The sequence below is a fragment of the Corvus cornix genome, chromosome 13 (assembly GCF_000738735.6).
Source record: "Corvus cornix cornix isolate S_Up_H32 chromosome 13, ASM73873v5, whole genome shotgun sequence".
In the NCBI taxonomy this organism is placed as follows: Eukaryota; Metazoa; Chordata; class Aves; order Passeriformes; family Corvidae; genus Corvus; species Corvus cornix.
In genome coordinates this window covers 995,214-1,014,876 of record NC_046343.1, presented here as the reverse complement: position 1 = coordinate 1,014,876, position 19,663 = coordinate 995,214, and the positions used below count along the sequence as shown (strand labels likewise).

General features: G+C 51.8%; 1 protein-coding gene across 1 annotated transcript in view; it reads left to right on the top strand.

Annotated features, from left to right (window-relative positions):
* Nucleotides 1-3,038: 3,038 nt before the first annotated feature.
* The window catches only part of KCTD16 (potassium channel tetramerization domain containing 16), a 62,349-nt gene continuing 45,724 nt past the window's right edge, over nt 3,039-19,663 (top strand). The window contains exons 1-2 of the mRNA XM_010399588.3: nt 3,039-3,472; nt 3,742-4,882. Coding sequence (XP_010397890.1) covers nt 4,054-4,882 — 829 coding nt within the window. The 5' untranslated portion in view covers nt 3,039-3,472; nt 3,742-4,053. The remainder of the gene's footprint in view (nt 3,473-3,741; nt 4,883-19,663) is intronic.

The window sequence follows — 19,663 nt, the reverse complement described above, 5'->3', positions numbered from 1 at the left end:
TTTTTCCCCAGAATTACTCCTTCAGTTTCTGCTACTTTCAATTGCTCCTTCTCCAAGCACCTCAAAACTCTCCTTGGTGTTTGTTGCTGATAAGCAGCTTCCACGTTTCTCACTATGTGTGGGTGACTTGATTTGAATTTCCAGCCTGCAAGTTCCCACTGGAGATGGGAGGTGGTACACACACACACTGCTACTACAGCCCAGCCAACACTGCCCTTCCTTTCTAGCACTAGTTGCTGCTGCTTTTCAGACACCTATTTCTAACACCCACCAAATTCAATAAAGTCAGTTGTTCCATGATTTCCTGAAAGGCCAATTTAGCACTTCGTCAGAAGGAATGACCTCAGACCTCTGAATGATGTCACAGCATTCATGGACTGGCTTTCAGCACAGCTATGCTGGGACTTTTGGAACATACACTTTAAGCTCAGGCTAAATTTTCCCTTGCCTGTGCTGAAGGTTATGAAGGCATCTGTCAGAAATGAGAAGTGCTTCATCCTCCTCCCTTTGATGGATGCTGCTTTTCTTTTCCATCAGAACTGTAGCTGCTCCTTGGTCCTGACACATATTTTACATTTAGGTCACCATGTATTTGGCCCAGATTTTAAAGTTTCACTCTCTCAAGCTGCATTTTGATGGATTTGGCCCATGGCTTGTATTTAGCTGGGGAGCATTACGTGATGCTTTTACTACTGAAGTCATTTCATCAAAGGAAATTGTGTTACAGTGAAATAATTGGAATGTCCCATGTAAAGAAATAAGAGCAGGTGCTGAATTGCTTTCATTATTATTTGAAAAGTGCAGATGCATTTCTAAAGCTGTTGTGATTAAAATTCTAAGGTTTTTGTTCTTTTCAAAGGGCAGTTCTGATGATAATGTTCCAAAATGACTTAGAGCTTAGAGCTGTCTGTATTGGCTAATCACACAGAATCTGTGCCTGATGCTTGGCAGAGCTTGTCAGGAGTCACAGGTTTGGGTAACTCCTGCCACCCCCGTTCACTGAGCACCTGCACATCACACTCGCTGTGGTGTCCTGGCCCTCAGAGCACCGCCTGGCTGAGCTCCACCCCCAGCCTTGGGCCTTTGGTTGTTGGCCTGGGAACATCACAAACGCTTCCGTGCTGGTTTGAACACCATCAGTTTTTATTGGGGAGAGGGAATTGATTCTTTGAGCCCGGCCAATATGGCACCTCTGCCTTTATGAAAATGGATTTTAATTAGATTGCAGCATATGAACTAGCATGGAAAATTAAAATATTTGCAAAAGTTGATGCAATTCTCCCTGCTTTGAAGAGGGACAGCACTGTCAGCCCCAGAGGCAGCTGCCATTTCTTCTGGCTGGCCATGCAGATGTTAAATCCTGTCCGCACCAACTGCATCAGGCTCTTAAAAAAGTAATGAAGACATTTAAGTGAACATGATCTCACATCCCACCTTTAAATCCTCTGTGCAAGGGTTATGGAACTCTTGACCTGCACTGCTTCCACTGCTCTGCAGAGCCACAAGAGCAGGACACAGGACTTGGGCTTTTCTCTGAGGCACAACCAGCACGCTCTGTAGTAGCACCAGATCCTGCTGGTTTAAAAATAAGGATCCTGAAATAAGAGAGATACTCTGTTCAGGAGTGCAGCAGTTGCTTCAGAATTAATGAATTAAGGTAAAAATCAAGGGTTTGATTAACTGTTCAGCTCTCAGATTTAATTTGAAAAGTCCATAGGTACTCAAATAATGACTTACTGTCAGCCTGGAAAATTATTCTTTTTGGCTATTTTGTTTTAAATTATGGCTATGGTTTCAGAAGCATCTCGGTGAACTATCTGCGATCTCAGCTGGTCAGAGCATGGTGCTAATGCACCAAAGTCGTGGATTCAATCCCCATGTGGGTCATTTACTTAAGAGCTGGACTCTTCTAACTCACAATATTCTGTGAATCTGTGAATTTAAGTGCAATCAGTAAAATCTACCCATGCATGGTGACTCCGTCACACAGAGACTTCACTCTAAAGCTTTTGGTCAACGTTAGAGTAAAAGGCTTTCTTTTCTCATATGTTTATCATTCCGAGTAGAGCATTTTTGCCCAGAAGTGGTGTGAGCTGGCACAGGGCTGTGCTGGCCCGTTCCCGCGGATGCCCGGTGGTGTGGGGTGCTCCGAGGAGGCGCTTCTGCAGCTCCTCCGCTGTGTTTCGGCCGCCGGTCGGGTCCCGGCTCCGCTCTCCGTGCCCGCAGCGCCCGGGCCGAGCAGCAGGGACGGACACGAGGTGGCGGTACCGGCGCGCCCGCGGCTTTTCCCCCTTAGAGACCCACAAGCAAAGCGGGTCCTCCGCACCGCCGGAGCCGCCCCCGGTCCCTCCTCCTCCCTCCCGCGCCCCGCGGCGGGTCCCCTCCCTGCCGGCTCCGGGAGATGAGGAGCGGCGGCAGCGGGAGCGGACCCCGGTCCTGCCCGGCAGCCGCGGCCGCGCGCACCGGGAGCCCCCGTGCTGCCCGCCCGCATCGCCGGCTGAGACCCCGCGGAGCCGGGACAGGCACGTTGCGGGCGGGCAGGGGACGGGCGCTGCCGGCCGAGGGGACGGAGCGGGGAGGGACTTCACCGCAACTCGAGAGGAGCGGGCGGCAGCGCTGCCCGGCCCCGCCGGCTGCCGACCGACCCGGCGAGACGGTGACCGGCGCTGTCCGCGGTGCTGCTGCTGCCCGCGGTGCTGCCGCGCTGCCCGGCTGTGCCCGGCTGTGCCCGGCTGTGCCCGGCTGTGCCCGGCTGTGCCCGTGTCCCCCTGTGCCCGGCTGTGCCCGGCTGTGCCCGGCTGTGCCGGTGTCCCGCTGTGCCCGTGTCCCGCTGTGCCCGGCTGTGCCCGGCTGTGCCCGTTCGCGGCGCTGCCCGGTGCCGGTGCGGGACGCGGGCGCCCATCCCGGCCCGACTCCTTTAAGATGATGCAATCGGCGGCGTCCTCCGCGCTGCCGACCCCGCGCCGCTGAGCGGAGCCCGGAGCGCGCAGCGGGGCGGAGCGCAGCGCAGCGCGGGGCGGCCCCGGCGGTGCCGGCGGTCCCGGCGGGCCATGGGGGAGCCGCCGGCCGCGCTGCCGCCGCGGGAGCCGCCGGAGCCCGGCAGTGCCTAGCGCAGGCTGCGGGCTTTCTGCAAGTCATTGGGGCCGGCGGACGCGCCCCCGCTGCCCTCCCGCTCCCCCAGCCCAGCGCATCCACTCGGAATTTATTTATTTATTTGTTTGTTTATTTATTTATATTCCTCCGCCGTGCTGTATGTACTGATTTCCTCGTCACCCGCCACGGTTAACTTCCTAGTGACTCAGTTTAACACTTGAGACCTCCGTGGATGCTGCTAAGAGCACTTCTCTTGCCTTTGCTGTCCCTTGCTGGGATCGGATTCACACTACCCGGACCCTGTGTGCCTGTATGTGTGTTCTGAGTGTCTTGACAGTTTGGTTTTCTTTACAAGAGCTATGCATTAATTGTAACCAAGGTAAGACTCCCTGTTCTTGTTCCCTCACGTGCATGTCTAATTTAGATGTTTCTTTAAAGATGAAGTGTGCAGTTTCTTTTAAACAGTGGAGTCATATGTAGCCCTTCCATTGATGAATACTTGTGAAATAGAAGCGTAGAACTTGCCAAAAAACAGAGACCTATTTAGCAGATTTAGCTTGGCTCTACAAACTGCTCTGCTTTGCTCTGTTGCAGCAGCTGTGATGCTTAGAAGAGTAATTTGTGCCTTATTTTGTTTTCCCTTTTCAGAGACCTGCGAATGACTTGGCTTGGCTTGGCTTGACCTTGATTTTGATGGCTTTGTTGGAAGATCTAATGATGTGATTGCATTTCATGAGGTGGTTTCTCTCCAGCCTCTGTGGCTCAGTGTATAAACCACTTCTGCCACACTGTCACTCATGGACAATTCAGATTTTTTTTTAAACAAACCTTTTGGCTATTTTTATTTTCTCACTGCTCCTTTCCCCCTTGTTTCCCCTTAATGTTGGGAGCCTTATTCTACCCTCTGATGTGATTGATAGTCCTGCTGCTCCGTGCTGCTGATTTCCAGTTTAAACTACAATGGCTCTAAGTGGCAACTGCAGGACTTACCTTCCTCCTCGGGAGCAGGGGACGGGGCTGCACTCCTTCCCTGAGGTGGTGGAGCTCAACGTGGGTGGCCAGGTTTACTTCACTCGCCACTCCACCTTGGTTGGCACCCCTCACTCCCTGCTCTGGAAAATGTTCACCCCAAAGAGAGACACAGCCAACGATCTGGCCAAGGACTCCAAGGGAAGATTCTTCATCGACAGAGATGGTTTCCTTTTCCGCTATATTCTGGACTATCTCAGGGACAAGCAAGTGGTTCTGCCTGACCACTTCCCAGAGAAGGGAAGGCTCAAGAGGGAGGCTGAGTACTTCCAGCTCCCGGACTTGGTCAAGCTCCTGACTCCCGACGACAACAAGCAAAGCCCTGATGATTATTGCCACAGTGACTACGAAGAGGCGTCCCAAGGCAGTGACACAAGAATATGCCCCCCATCGCTCCTGCCGCCGGATCGCAAGTGGGGATTCATCACCATCGGCTACCGTGGCTCGTGCACTATTGGCAGGGAGAGCCAAGCAGATGCCAAATTCAGGAGGGTCCCAAGGATTTTGGTTTGTGGAAGGATTTCTTTGGTCAAAGAGGTTTTTGGAGAAAGTTTGAATGAAAGCAGAGACCCGGACAGGGCTCCAGAAAGGTACACCTCCAGGTTTTATCTCAAGTTCAAGCACCTGGAGAGGGCTTTTGACATGTTGTCCGAGTGTGGATTCCACATGGTGGCCTGTAACTCCTCGGTGACGGCTTCCTTCGTCAACCAGTACACAGACGACAAAGTCTGGTCCAGCTACACCGAATACGTCTTCTACCGTAAGTACCAGGCGTGTGAGGGGCACTGGGACCCCGTGCTGCGGCTGCTCCCTGCCGCTGCCCGTGCATTCCCGCAGCGCGGCGAGCGCCCGTCTCCCCGCGCCTGCCGCGGGCGGAGGCTGCGTTTAGATGCGGGGGGATGCATTTCCTTGTGAGCTTCGGAGGTAAAGCGGGGCTGAGCCCGGCGGGTCGGGCCTGGCTAGGTGGCAGCACAGACTGCCGAAAGCGCCGTGCCCGTGCCTGGAGGACGCGGTGCCTCTGGCGCTGTAAATCAGCACCCGAGTGCCTTGCACGATTCCCGGGACGCGTGGGACTCAAAACGAGGGTGCAAACACTGTGGAATTCATTACAGAAAACCTTCGACTGGGATTCACTTTGCAAAGGTAATAGCGGCTTGATAATCATCAGGCACAAGCAGCCAAGCCATCTGTCAGCAGCCCTGACACGCTTCCACGCAGGGAAGGGAAAACACAATTCCATCCCTCTGGCCGCATTTCAGCGGGGCCCTCTCAGAGGCAGCTGCTGTGCTCTGGAATGGGGGCTCAGAGCAGAGAGGGCCAGGGGCTCTGCCTTGTTACACAACACGCCCGTGGAACACCGAGTGTCCTCCCCAGGAGAAGTGTGTGCCCTGCTTCCTGCCGTCACATTGGATCCACTGCTCCGCTGGTTTGAGCTGCGAGTGCTCAAGGGCTCATTAACTTCTGAGCTGATACCCAGGTACAGGCTGGTTACCAATGGTAACACCAGGGTAATCTGGACCCTGTGAGTCTGTATCAGAAAATCATTCCACAACTGCTGTGCTGAAACATTTGAGAGGCTCATGAGGCTGTTTTCCTCCATTTTCATTTGAGGAGGATGAAGGATGGAACAATTGCCCCATCCATCAGCTGTGGCCAGCTGCTGCTTTGGCCGGTGGCCTTAGGATAGAGGGATAGAGGGATAGAGGGATAGAGGGATAGAGGGATAGAGGGATAGAGGGATAGAGGGATAGAGGGCTAACGCTTGGCCAGCAGAGCTGCCGCCCTGGGTGTGGTGCTCACAGTGAGCAGGCTCCTGGCGTGGGGAGCTGACAAAAGTTTTCGATGGAAGATGTATCAGGAAGTGAACAGTTCGGGTGTAATTCCGTGGATTCAGCGCCATCTACTCTTGTGTGGGGCTCAACAGGCAGCCCTAATCTGCTTATGCAATGAAGCTTAAGTTAGCATCCTGAAAAGCCATCTGGGTTTTTGACATCTGTAGATTTACTTAAAATTAGTTTTCGAGCTGGATTTCTTAGCAAAATAGTTCTAAGGTCATGGATCCGCTTATATTCCAACAGGGATAGATGATTTGTGTTATTAAGAAGCTTCTGCTTGAAATTACAGTGTCTTGTACTAGTTCTGGGGGGAGAATTAATGTAGTTAAAGGAATGGATTAGAACAAATTGTGCTGGCATTTATATTTAAAATAAGGAAAAAATGTAAGTTCTTTATAGGCACAATCACCTCTGCTAATTGAAGAGAGGATGAATGTGGGTTTTCCCTGAATTAGCAAACACAGACTCCTGATTTTCATATTTCTCAAATTTTTACCTTCAAGGATTGCCCACTGCTCCCACATCACTACTGCCAGGGTAGGGACCAAGAGGAGAGGTACCTTAGAAATTCTGGAGAATGAAAGTCCATAGCAGGTGTCACAAAATCTTCTCTCATCAGTTAAATCCAATTAAAGTTCCTGGAAAGATTCCTATCCAGTTCAGCAGGCTTTGGATTTGGCTCTGATCTGTTTTGTGGGGTTTTGACACTGGTACAGTTTCAGAGATGGATTTTTCAGAGGGTCCTATCCCAGGTAAAAGCCAAAGCCGTGGTGCCAGATGACTCTTTCTTGTCCCAATCACTCTTGTCCGATGGTTCAGTTCTGCCCGGTGCTGCTGCTGCTGTGCTGGAACTCCGGCTGCAGATCTTCCCTGGCCCCACACTTGGGGCTGGCTGCAGCTGATGCACCTGACAGCAGGCTCCAAAATTCACCTGGAGCAAAAGAATTCCCTCTCCAAATCTCCTGAAATAATTTCATTCCAATTGTCCCAAAGCCATTTCATTTGAAACTTTGAGGACCAATAAAATTGACATCTGGCTTTGCAGTGGAACATGGCATCTCCTCTGCAGCTGCTTAGCCATAATTATTTGTTTAGATGCTGCCAACTGTGCCTATGTAAGCATTAATCTGTCAAGCTGCTGTGAGCAGGTTAATGGGCCTGAACCTGGGAGGTGTTTAATACAACTGGGGAGGCAGAGGCAGAGGTGGTCTTTGCAAGGCCGCTCAGGAACTCCTGTGGAAGGCCTGTTGGAGGGAATCTTCCCAGCTGGAAAAGGATGATTAGTTCCAAAGAAGGAAGAATACAGGGAGGAACGGTGTTTTGATACACCCAATATATTGTATGCTCCAAATAGCACTGGGAAGGTAAATGCCTGTGGTTGGCACGAAGATAAAGAACATTTTTCATGTGCAAATCCATCTGAAAGTGGCTCAGATGGACTGGAGGGGGTGTGAGCCGAGCAGCTCTCACACGGGTACAGCGTGTGCTGGTGAAGCACTGCACCATCAATCTTGCCTGGCCTTTTGTCCCCGTGGTCCGATTTTGGTGCTGTTAAGGGTGTGTGTAGATCAGTGTGTGTTCCCTGTGGAAGAGGGTTTCCCAAAACGCAGCTCTGCAGGATGTGCCTGGCACAGCCAGCCCAGACCTGTTTGCTGAGGAGAGGCTGGCCAGGCATGGAGACAACAGGGGCACAGCTGGGCTCCAGCCATCCCCAAGTGGGCCAAGGCACAGCAGGGGCTGGAGACAGGCTGGGATGGGCCAGTGGAGCCAGCCCTGAACAGTTCTGTGACACACAGCTCCTGTGGGGGTGGGCACGGGGCACTGCTGAGCTCCTGCTCACAGGAGGTGAGGGGGGGTGAGAGCTGGGGGTCTGCTCAAGCATTTCCTTTCCCTGCAGTTTCTGCTATAGCAAAGACATTTCCTCAGATTTTCTACTGGCTGGATTTCTGACTGGAACCATTTTGTGGGTTCTCCCCACCATTGCTTTAATGATAAAGTGAAACCTCTTCTCCAAACCCTCTCATTTTAGAAGAAGGTGAATAGCCCGTGCTTGGGTCTTCATTTTCACCTGTTTTCAGTCTTTACAATGTGATGAACTGAAAGTGTGCACTTGAACATCTGGTGACCATGGTGCTGGGGCAGGGGGTGTGACAGCAGCTGAGCTGGCTCAGTCCTCCATAGCCTGGCCCTGTTCCTGGGCCACGGCAGCACCGTGCTCCTCTCCACCATAACCCACAGATCAGCACTCTCTGCCTCCTTCCAGTCCCACAGCTCTGCCAGCACTGTGGGTAACACCCTGCACGTGGCTGCTGGCATTGCCAGGAGAGCAGAACAGCAGGGTGGGAAGGGAGAACGCTGGGCTTCGGACAGCAGTGCTGTGACACAGCAGGATGTGTGTGCCTGTGCCTGTGGGGCAGCTGGGAGCTCAGTGACACGGCCAGGGATGGCATGGCATGGCATGGCATGGCATGGCATGGGATAAAACTGCCTGTCAGCCCCATTTCCGCATGGCTATTGCCACAACACCCCGAAGCCGTGCCCCTTCTCTCTGAGAAGGGCTGACAGTGCAATGGGCTCTCTGAGCCACTCACAGTACAAAGGGGACATCTTGTCTCCCCTGTGTCACACCAAGCCCCTGCTCCTGCAGGAACCTGTGCTGGCTCTGCTCGCTCCAGGGGCCCTGTGAATGCTGGGGCCTCACCTTGCTCTGTACAGAAGGAGCTGGCTGGGTGTGCCTTGCAGCTGCTGGCAGGAGACTGATGTGCAGAGACATTTGTCAAGTACGTTTCAGAGTATCCTGGGATAAACAGATGAATCCTCTTGGGTGGGGATGTGCAGGAGGAAGGAGAAATGTCTGGTGATATTCCCTGATGCCCATCCATTGGACACGATTCCCTGGGATAATCCTGGTGTCTGTTATACAAGAGGATCCATTTGGGATTGCTGCAGCCAGCTGGGGCCTGTCACTGTGCATGTGTGACTTAGCTAAAGGATCCCATACTGATGTGCCTGCCACTGACTCATAAATTCATTGTGTGGCAGAAATTTGACTCACAAAATGGAGCACTCTTTGCACAGTGACACCCACAGCTGTGCTGTCAAACGGGCAAGATGGGGGAGAGGAACATCACCCAGTTCTCTTTAAACTGGTACTGTCACATGATCCAGTAGCTGCTTCTGTCTGGTTTTAAATCAGTGAAGATCAAAATGACCGCAAAGTGAGCAAAATGAAGTCTAATCCAATGAATAATGCAAGCTTCTTCCCCGCTGACAGGAGATGTTTCTGTTTCCAGGTGATTATTGTCATCATTGATGCCTCTGGTCCCTCTTGCCAAAGCAAACCCTCTCACCAGGATGATCATCTGCAGGTGGTGGGCTGCAGTCAGCCGGGTCTGTCAGCATGTTCATGGCTGAAGGACCTTGCTCCGAGCTTTTTTGCTCTCCCAATTTGTCAGGGCAGACTGAAAAACCTGCAGAGTTGTTGATTAGAGTTACTCCACAGATGAGAAATGCTGTTATTTATTGGAAACCAGTTGTGTCAAATCTGATTGTCAGATTAGGCCAAGAATCTGCTGCTCAGTGAGTAAGCAAAGCAAAACCTGATTAATGAGTAGGTTGGATTTAGGGCTCAGAGGTCGCTCTAACAGTACATGGAAAGTGATGTTGAGGAACCAGCAAGGACAGCTTTGGCTCCTGGCCTTTGTCTCTGCCCAGTATTCACTGACAGCTCGTTACCTGCTGACCCCTTGGGTACGATCTTTATGGCCTGCGATGTTTCTGGCAGATGTGAGCAGGACTGTACAGAGCTGTTCCTCCTGCTCCAAGCACCTCGTGGGGATGGGAGCCCTCCCTCTGCCACAGCAGCTGCGGGGCAGCCAGGCAAGGACAAGCCTTGTCCCTCTGTCCCGTGCCTGTGCCTGTCTCTGTGGGGGAAGGAAGGGGCTTTGTGGCTGAGGACATAAATCAGCACTGCCTGCAGAGGTGTTGAGTGGGCTGTGGCCTGGAGTTTGTGTTTTCCCTCTCTTCCCAAGCTGCCAGGAGGGCAGGGTGCCGGGGGCACTGGAAACACTCCCGTGGGGCTGGGTGGAACCAGGGCCTGGCCGTGGGCAGAGGCTCGACTGGAAGCACGGCCTCCCTGTGGCACTTGCAGTGCTGCTGCTGCTCTGTGATCCAGAAAAAGACCGTAATGACTAAAGGATTGACCAAGGAGGGCTGGCATTTAGGGGAAAATATCAATGTATTTGAAAGTGCAGCCTTGAGCTGGCTGTTTGCCAGGAGCAGCACACGAGGTCCCAGAGCCCCATTTCAGGAGCTGAGCAGGGTTTGCTGTGATGAAAGCAGATCAGGGAGGGGATGTGCCTGCTCTGCTGCCCTGGGATGGCAGAATCCCACATGGAGGTGGCCCCATGTCCCTGGGGGCCTGAGGGATGGCTCCCACCAGCCCCTTCTTGCAGCTCCCTTCAGCCTGGCGAGGTCTGGCCTTTTCCAAAGTTTGTTGAAATGTAGCTGTGGATCTCAGGAAAACAGAATCAGAAAGAGTGAAGGAGTGTAAATAAGAAAACATAACACAAGATTTGCCATTCAATAAATACCAGCAACATATTGTGCACACAAACACTTCCTTGCAGCAGGTCGGGTTTTTTCTGTCCAGCCATCCTGGATTTGTTTAATTTTGTAACCACAATATTTTCTCAGTTTCTTCCCTTTTTTTTTTCCCCAGCTTTTCAAGTTCAAGGCTAATGTACAATAAATATAGAGACATGAAGCAAAATCTAAATTACATCTTTGCACGCAGAAAGAAGAACCCTTTTTTCTTTGAACTTTCTTGTTCAAAATTGTATTTTTTGTGAAGGAAGAAAATTAGACTAAAGTGCTTTAGACTTGGTGGAATCACTTCAATTGTCACTGAGGGGTAATGCTGCCTGAGCTGGCCAAACCCAAGAATCCTGTGGCAGAGATTCCCCTGCTACTTTCAGACTACTCAAGTTAATTCTGGAATGCACTCGAACATTGCTGCCATTATTGGGCCTCCTAATGCTGCTTCCAGTGCTTAAGGAACAGTGGAGCTCAAGCTCCAGATGTGATGGAGTACGGGAGGGTGGTGTTTGGATGATTTGGGAAGTGCTGAACACCTGGAATGCCTCCTGGGTTCATCCGGAGCCACTCTGAGGACTCAGGTGTGCTATAAAAGCTCCGTGCCTGAGGTGAAGTGTCCCTTCCCTGGCTCAGTGCAGGAGCCTGGCATTATCCAGGCTCATGGTCCTGACTGACTCCTTCCCAGCAGCTCTGGATTTATGGAGAGGGACTTTTTACCAGGGCATGGAGTGACAGGACTTACAACTCAAACCATTCCATGGCTCTATGATTCTATGACTTCTGGAACAAATGTCCCTTAGAACGAATGTTCCTTGGAGTGATTGTCCCTTGGCTTTGTCTCTGATAGCAGGGGCTGAGTAAATGAAATAGAGAATGCCCAGCAGAGTCCTGGGTGGGCTGTTTTCCTCAGTTTTCCCAAAGCAGCTTGCCAAGTTAGCTGTCTAATAATGTCTGAAGGAGAGGGAGAAGTCTGGAGTTGTTAGAATTGCTTTGCATTTCAGTAGCTGCTCCAAGCTGTGTGGAAATGCCCATAAATGTAAATTGGTCAGTTGGAGGGTGACCCTGGTGACCCCTCTCTATTGACTCTCACTTATGTCCTTCCCATCCAGGAGCTGTTCATACATCACTTACGTTACAAATTTCCCTGCGCTGCCTCTGAATCTCCTAACGACGTGATTAACGATTTCCAGGAGCTCATTGATTAGCTGTTAGGGCAGCTAAAAGATTCCTCTACCAGAAACAAAGTGGAGAGAACTGTGGCCATCCTGGTTTGCAATCCATTCTGGAAATGCTGCTGCTGCGATGCCCCTGCTGCTGCCACGATGCTGCTCAGAGCCAGGGCTGCCTCGGCCCTGGGACCACGGGGCATCCAGCAGCAGCAGGATGGATCCAGCAGCTTGGAACTTCTCCTTTAAATCCCTCTCAGTTTACTGTCTCTCAGATCAGTGGAATCACATCATTCCTGCTCACAAAGTTTGTGGGTATCCCGCGTGTCAGTGAAACTCCTTGGCTTTGATAAAGCACGGGATTGGATGGAAATCCTTCCATCAGGGATGTTCTGAGCAGTTCTGTAGAAAGGACTCGCCTGATTTGGTGGGGTTTAGGGGCTTTTTGTTTGTTGGGAGATTTTTTTTGGTACAATTCCTACATTTATGACTCGTGGTGGGATTCTTGGGGTTATCCTCTGCAGGACCAGGAGCTGGACTTTGGATGATCCTCGTGGGTCCCTTCCAACTCAGGACATTCTATGATTCTATGAAAACCTTGAAAATAAACTCCTTTAAATCCACCTTGGAATATCTCCAGAGCTGTGCTCCAGCACAGGGCTCTGGAGTGTGTTGGAAAGTGAGTACAACATCCCCAAACACTAAATTCCAAGGAGAATGATCCTGAGCTTTGTTGCATGTTCCTGGAACAGTCTGGAGGGAGCAGCAGTCTGAGGGATGCTCCCACCCTGGATCTGAGCAGGGGCTGCAGCTGGGAACAGACCCAGCACTGCGCTCCTGGCTTCAGCCTTTGGCCAGGGCCTCAAAGTCAAGTTTAGAGAAAAAAAACCTGTCTGCATATTTTGGAGGAGACTCATTTCAAGACTTCAGATTGAATTTCCATCAAACTGAATCAGAGTGTATTTTTACAGTGGCATTAAATCAGGCTGAAATAGAACCCAGTGGAACATGCTGATTTTGACTGAATTTTGCACTTTAAATATTTTCAAAGCCAAAAACTCCAAGTAAAGCTTGAGCAAAGACCACACCACCAGAGAGCTCGGGAAAGTGTTTGTGCTCCTACAAGGGGAATGTCACTGGAAGCTCAGAGCTTTCACTGGTGTGGGCGAGTCCAGCACTGGTCCCACACAGGATCTCAGAGGCTGATCCTGAGGCAGGGAGATGAACATGGCTTATTGCAAATCTGCCGTTTGATGCTTCTATAAAAATGTGCTTTTTGACCACCACTGACACTAAATTTACCACCAGGATCCATGATGGGGCTTTCATAGACAGCTGGAACAGAATTCTCTCTCCCAATGCCATTGCCTCAGTGTGTTGTCATGTGGCAGGTGAGTGTAGGGGAAACACTGAGGTGCCTCACTGAAGGTCTCAAACCCCCTTGTTCTGACGTGCCAAAATCAATAACAAGGAAATTGAGGAGTTACTGCTTGTTCTAAAAGTATGTTGGCTTTGGTTTTCTTTGGTTTTCTCTCCTGATCATCAGTCAGTGCAGGGAATTGGGACTCCAGAGGCTGCCTGGTGCTTTTTCCTTTGGTTTGATATTGCAGCGTAATTGCGGGGAAAATAAATGACCACTGTCCTCCTGTGGAATTACAGAGGGAATTCTGCTTCTGAATTAATGGTCCAGTGGTGGTCAGTGGTAACATGATTTTTATGCATAAATAATGCCATTTATTATATTATTTATGCCCTTTCTTGTTGAGGCTGTATTTATAGGCAGAAGAACAGCTCTGAGGAGCTCGGGTTAACGGCAGGAGATGTGCTGAGCCCAGCAGAGCTGCACCAGCTCCCCCAGAGCAGACCTGGCCCAGCATTTGTGCAGCTGTGCTGCTGCTGGCCCTGGCAGTGTGTGCTCCCGTGGGGGCTGACTAATTGGAAAGGCTGCCATGGAAAATCTCTCCTTGTGACACGGGGAATATATTTAATGTGCTTTAGTTAAGTGTGGCTGGGCTTCCTTGAGAGGTCACTGTCAGAAAAATGTTGCTGAAAACTTCTTGGAAGTTGGGTTCCTTCTGTCTCAGGAGTTAGACCGTGACACACTGTCACACACTCACAGAATCCCAGGATCCCTGAGGCTGGAAAAGCCCTCCCAGCCCATCGAGTCCAAGCTGTGCCCCATCCCCACCTTGTCCCCAGCCCAGAGCTCTGAGTGCCACCTCCAGCCCTTCCTGGGACACCTCCAGGGATGGGCACTCCAAACCTCCCTGGGCAGCCCCTGCCAAGGCCTGAGCACCCTTTCCATGGGGAAATTCCTGCTGCTGTCCACCCTGAGCCTGCCCTGGCCCAGCCTGAGGCCGTTCCCTCTCCTCCTGTCCCTGCTCCCTGCGAGCAGAGCCCGACCCCCCGGCTGCCCCCTCCTGTCAGGGACTTGTGCAGAGCCACAAGGTCCCCCCTGAGCCTCCTTTGCTCCAGACTGAGCCCCTTTCCCAGCTCCCTCAGCCGCTCCTGGGGCTCCAGACCCTCCCCCAGCTCCGTTCCCTGCCCTGGACACGCTCCAGCCGGCAGGACCAGAGCTGGGCACAGCACTGGGGGTGCCTCAGCAGTGCCAGCACAGGGGCATGGGCACTGCCCTGGTCCTGCTTTAACCCCAGTGCTCTCTCTGACCCCTCTGCTGCTCCTGCAGCACTGGACACAGTGACGTTGTCTCAATCCTGCCATCCCCTCTTGAGCCACAGCCTCATGGCTAGAGAGGTTTTGTACCCAGGGCCTGAGGAGACTCCCCGGGGCACTGTTTAACCCAGCCCACGAGCAGGCGTGGGTGGCTTCACTCTCCCTGGCAGAGCCACAGTCACCAGGATGCAAAACCTCTCCTTTCTAGCTGGGAGAAAAGCGGTTTCCAGGTATTCTTGATTTCATTAATTTGTGAGCATTCAAGAGAACAAACCCTCTATTCTCTCAAGTCAATGCACTTGTATTACGTGAGGATTAAATCATTGCCTTCCCTCAGAGCAGAGTCTGCAGACAGAAACCTTCTGTGCCTTCCCTTGCATAGACAAAAGAGTATTTAAATAAGGATGCTGATAAAAATGCTTTCACTGGTAAAGACTTGATTAAAGAATCTGCTGCTTTAGAGTCCTGTAGGTGAAGTCAAGAGGTACCATTTCTTGCAGGGGGATTGAAAAGCTTGTCTTGGTCTGAGGGAAGAGTTTTCACAACTCAATGACATCTCCAGTGCTGGGGAAAGCCCAGTTCCCAGATCTAGTGGAGGTCACTGATGGGGAGGATCCAACCCTGCTCCATCTTATTTCCATTTCTAAATCTTAAAAATACTTGACTTGCTAGGAAGCATCAGTGTTCACTTTATACAAGTTTTCTGGGTTTAAGAAGTCCAAAAAATCTTTCCTGTGCTGAAACTCAAAGGACTGGAGCTGATCCATTTGAAACTGTTAATAATTGCATCCCTTCCCTCCAGCAGCAGCCCACGTGTCCCAGGCAGGCTGGAACAAGGCAGGTGGCACGTTGGCAGCCAGGCCCTGCTCATGTGGGAGGATGACAGATTTGCCCACCTCTCCCTCAGCATCTCCACAGCCTCTTTGGTTCCAACAGATAAACCGAGGGATTCAGGGCTGGCTGAGGCTGCTCTGTTCCCGTCCCTGGGGTGGCTCCCATCCCTGTGAGTGCCTGTTGCATGCTGTGCCAGGCCCAAACAAATTCATTGCAGGAGCACAGGGCCCTGAGTTTGCGTATCCAGCAACAACAGACTCAGGATCAAACCAAGCCTGGATGCAGGCAGGCAGCAGCCCTGGCTCCCACAGCGTCCCTGGCTGCTGGCAGCAGAGCAGCCTGGACTTCGTTTGAACTTTGCTTTTCCAGCTTTTGCTCATGGCTTTGGTACAAACACCATCAGAATTCCAGCCTGGAGCAGAGAGGCTTCAGGGAGACCCAACTGGGCCCTTCCAGTACCTGCCCATGGCAGAGCAGGCGCTGGATGGGCTTTAAGGTCCCTTCCAGCCCAAACCATTCCATGGCTCTGTGACTCCATGATACTGAAGAAAATCCACAGATTTTCTTTGCAAGAAGACAGTGAACCCACAGACTGTGAGGGAAGAGCAAACCCTCCCCCAAACCCTTTGGAAGCAGGCTCTGCTGATGGAAATGCAGTGGAAATCCAGCATTCTCCCGAGGAAAGCTAAAAGCTACATGGCAGATAGTAAATAAATAATTGCAGGGAAACATTGCACATAGATTTCTTGGGGAACAGAACTTAATTAAATTTTGTGAACATGCCTACATAGTTCCATTGATCAGGAAAAAATGGATATGGGCTACGTCTGTAAGATTTACTTGCTTGGTTGTGTTTTGCCTTTCTTCCCTCCCTCAGCTTCATTCACTTTATATCCTGCAGTGGTGAGGGAGCACATTTCTGGTTTTCCTCTGTGAAGAAATTGATTCTGAGCAGCACAGGACATGATGTATGGTTTGTAACTCTACAGTATTGCTAAGCAAAAAAAAAATCACTGAAGAAGGCCATGCAGATATTATATTAATTTCCATTCTAAGATGGATTTCTTCCCACTAGGACCAATAAAAAATATGCAAAGACTTTCAACAGCCTCTCTAGTAGTCATTAATTAAAAGATGGGATAAATCTTGCTAGGCTAATTTAGCAAAGTAGGTTTTTTTAGACACTTCACAGGACATTTTTTGCCATTGAATCCAAACTTATACCTGATTTCACAATACCAGCCACTCTAGCTCTGGCTGGGATCTCAGCATCTGTTTGTCATCACAAACAGAGTCAGGGAGGTGAGGGTGGCTGGTGCCAGGCGGAGGAGAAGAGGGACCAGACACTCAGAGCCGCCCCCATGCCAGCACAGGGACAGGGTGGGGCCAGGGCACTGGACCTTCACCACGGTGGTGACAGATCCCCTTTGGAAGGGCTGAGCTCTGCTCTGGAAGGGCTGATCCCTCTTCTGGAAGGGCTGCATGTGCTGCTGACTCTGCAGGATGGCAAATGGGTGCTGCTGTGGAGAGCAAAATATATTCCATGAGAACCCAGGGGATGTTTTTCTGTTTATATTTTACTGTTGAGATGTCCTGCCCAGATTTCCATTGGGGCTGTGAGGGCTCCCTGGGTGCTGCTGGTGGCCTGGGGCTGCTTCCCCCACTCCAGGGAGGAGAAGCCCCTGGTTTGCTTTGCCCTGAGCCGGCTCCAGCTCGTTCCCCTCTCAGTAAAGCCCAGCCCCAGCAGGTGGGTTGGGAAGTGAGGGGGCTGCTGTCCTTGCTGCAGGATTGGGAGCTGGCATATCGGTGAGGCATTAAAATTCCAATGGAACAGATGGTGTCAGGATTTTAACTTATGCTTATGAGATGCAGATGGTCCAAGGAGTGAACTTGTACAGCAGTTATTTTTATTTTGAACAGGTTAAGAACAAATTACTCTCTGACTATTGTTGTTACTGCTCTGCTTGTCATTTCTTCTTTCCCTGTGTTTGTGTCTGTGCATATGTACAAGTCTCAGAATCTCTTTTCCATGGAGTGGCAGATTGAAACACCCCAATTTCTGCCTTAAACTCCTCTCTCTATATTTTATTTACTGTTCCCATGTGCTCAGCCCAACCTCCTCTGGAAAAACTGTCCCTGTGCCCAGGGCAGGTAGGCCCTGCAGCAGGCTCATGGGGCAGCAGCACTGGCTTCCAAACCTCCCATGACTCTGCGCCCCGAGGCAGGGCTTGCACACCTGGGGGGAGTGAAGAAGGCAGGGCAGGTTCCTGGTCTTGGCTGCACTGGAATAAACCCAGACTGGCCCCACTTTCATGCCCGTAAGGATGTGATTATCTAACCCTGTCATGAAACACGGGGTTGTATTTTTGTCATAATTTATAAGCTTGTTTAATTTTTTATAGAAAGAAAATACATCTACTGCTACAAATTATTAATGTCCACCTGAATATTTTACACCCACTCCACAGCAGTAATTTTCATGCAAAGGCCCCAGCGTTTGGCACAGAGCACCTGTGTACATTTGCCAGCCTGGTCCCCTGTCCCGTGTCACACAGGGAGGGACCCAGGAGCTCCGTTTCAGGCACGTCCCGCATGTGCCAGCCTTGGCTGTGCTTTGGCTCCGTCTCTGCTGGGGCTGCAGCTGGTGGCACCTCCTGGGAGGGGTGAGGTGTGACATGGCACACTGAGCTGCCTCTTGCAGGAGGTTTGCTGTGTGCAGCTGGTCACAAGGAGCTGGTGCCAGCTTGTGTTGGTGTTTAATTTAGAGCCCAATCCAGAGAGCAGGAGAGTCCCAGAGCCCCCTGCGGTTGAAACAAGCTGGAGGTGTTTGAGATCTGTAGATTGGGGAAAACAATATTTCCCAAGGGTTAAAGCATTGAGGAAGTGTCTGCCCAGCTTACTCCTAACAAGGAACGTATTGCTGAGGCCTGACTGTGATCAAGTGGCTGGGCCAGCAAAAATAAATCTTCGTCTGTTCCCTGTCCTTGGTGCATTTCCCGTGTCCGTCCTGGAGCACGGCTGCACGGAAGGGTCCCGCAAACCCCCACACAAACATATGGACAAGGGCAAAGGCAGCAGTGCAGGTGTGGGGTAATCAGGTTCAGTTATTCCTCCCTCGTGCCTGCTGCCATTACTCATCCTCTCTCTCGCATGCAAATGTACAATCACAGATCTCCCTGCTAAAGCCCACGGTGCTTTGATGGCTCCGTTCCCACTCTTCAAATGCAGCAGGTCTGGGAATGCAGCGCTGAGGGGATGGAGGCACCCAGGGACCCCTGATCCCCCCCTTGCTCAGGGCTCTCGCTTGCCATTTTTTCTGCTTCCTGGGAGCCTGGTGGAGATGTGAAGGGTTTTGGAGGGTGCAGTGGGGCTGGCTGAGAGCTGCAGGGAGGCTCAGGGGTGCTGGACCACATCTCCAAAGGCTGTGAGCTGCCTCGTCCCCGCAGGGCTTGCACGTCCCCTCCCGTTGGGGCAGCCATGCTGATGCACCAAGGGCTTTTGGGATCCCCTGGAGCACAAAAAGTCACCCTCCCACCTATTTCTGATAATTAGTATTTTCCATAATTATCCCGGATAAGATGACATTGACTGAGGAGGCCATGCCATAGCCAGAGGTGTCTGAGCTAATTTGGTTTCCCTCAGAGCAGCCAGGAAGGGCAGGGACCGAGGGGCTGCATCGCCACTGCTCTGCTCCGAGGCTGCAGTACCAGCGGGGGCTGGGGGAGCGAGGGTGAGTGATGAATATTTCATGGGCAAACATTACAGTCCTGTGAACGAGAGCTACTGACTCCCATCACATCCTGCAGCTCCTCCCTGCCTCAGACGCCGGGATCTGGCTCTGTGTACCTGGCAGGAGCGTGGTGGGAGCAGCTCCCTGTGCCCAGCACCCACACCTTCTTCCTCTCAAGCATAAATATTTGGAAGTTCCTGTTGCTGCTTCTGAACGAGGGGATTAGAGAGCTCTGAAATGTTAACTTCTTGCACTTTACGCTGTGTTTGAAACGTTGTCTCCAAACCCAGAGCCCCTCTGGTCTCCGGGATGGGAGGGGTTACCCTCTTCCCCCAGCGCTGATCCCATATCTCCACCCCTCGGGAGACCCCCAAGCTGGAGGGGCCTCGGTCTGCCTGCTGCCCCCAGGATGCTGCAGGGAGCAGGGTACGGCCCCACACTGCTCCTTTTCCCCGGAGACATCCCACGGCACAGGGCGTGGGTGCTGCTCGCCCTCTCCTCCCGCACTGAGCTGTTCCCGAGCTGGCACAGGGCTGCTCCATCCTCCCCAGGCATTCCCACATTCCCTCTGCACACACTCCGCCCTCCTGCCCGCTCCCTGCCAGCCGTGTCCGTGGCATTCTTGTCCCACACAGCTCTTCCCACGCGTCACCCCATCTCCATCTCCATTGCCATCTCCATGACTTGGAGTCAAGCCAGGCCTGAAA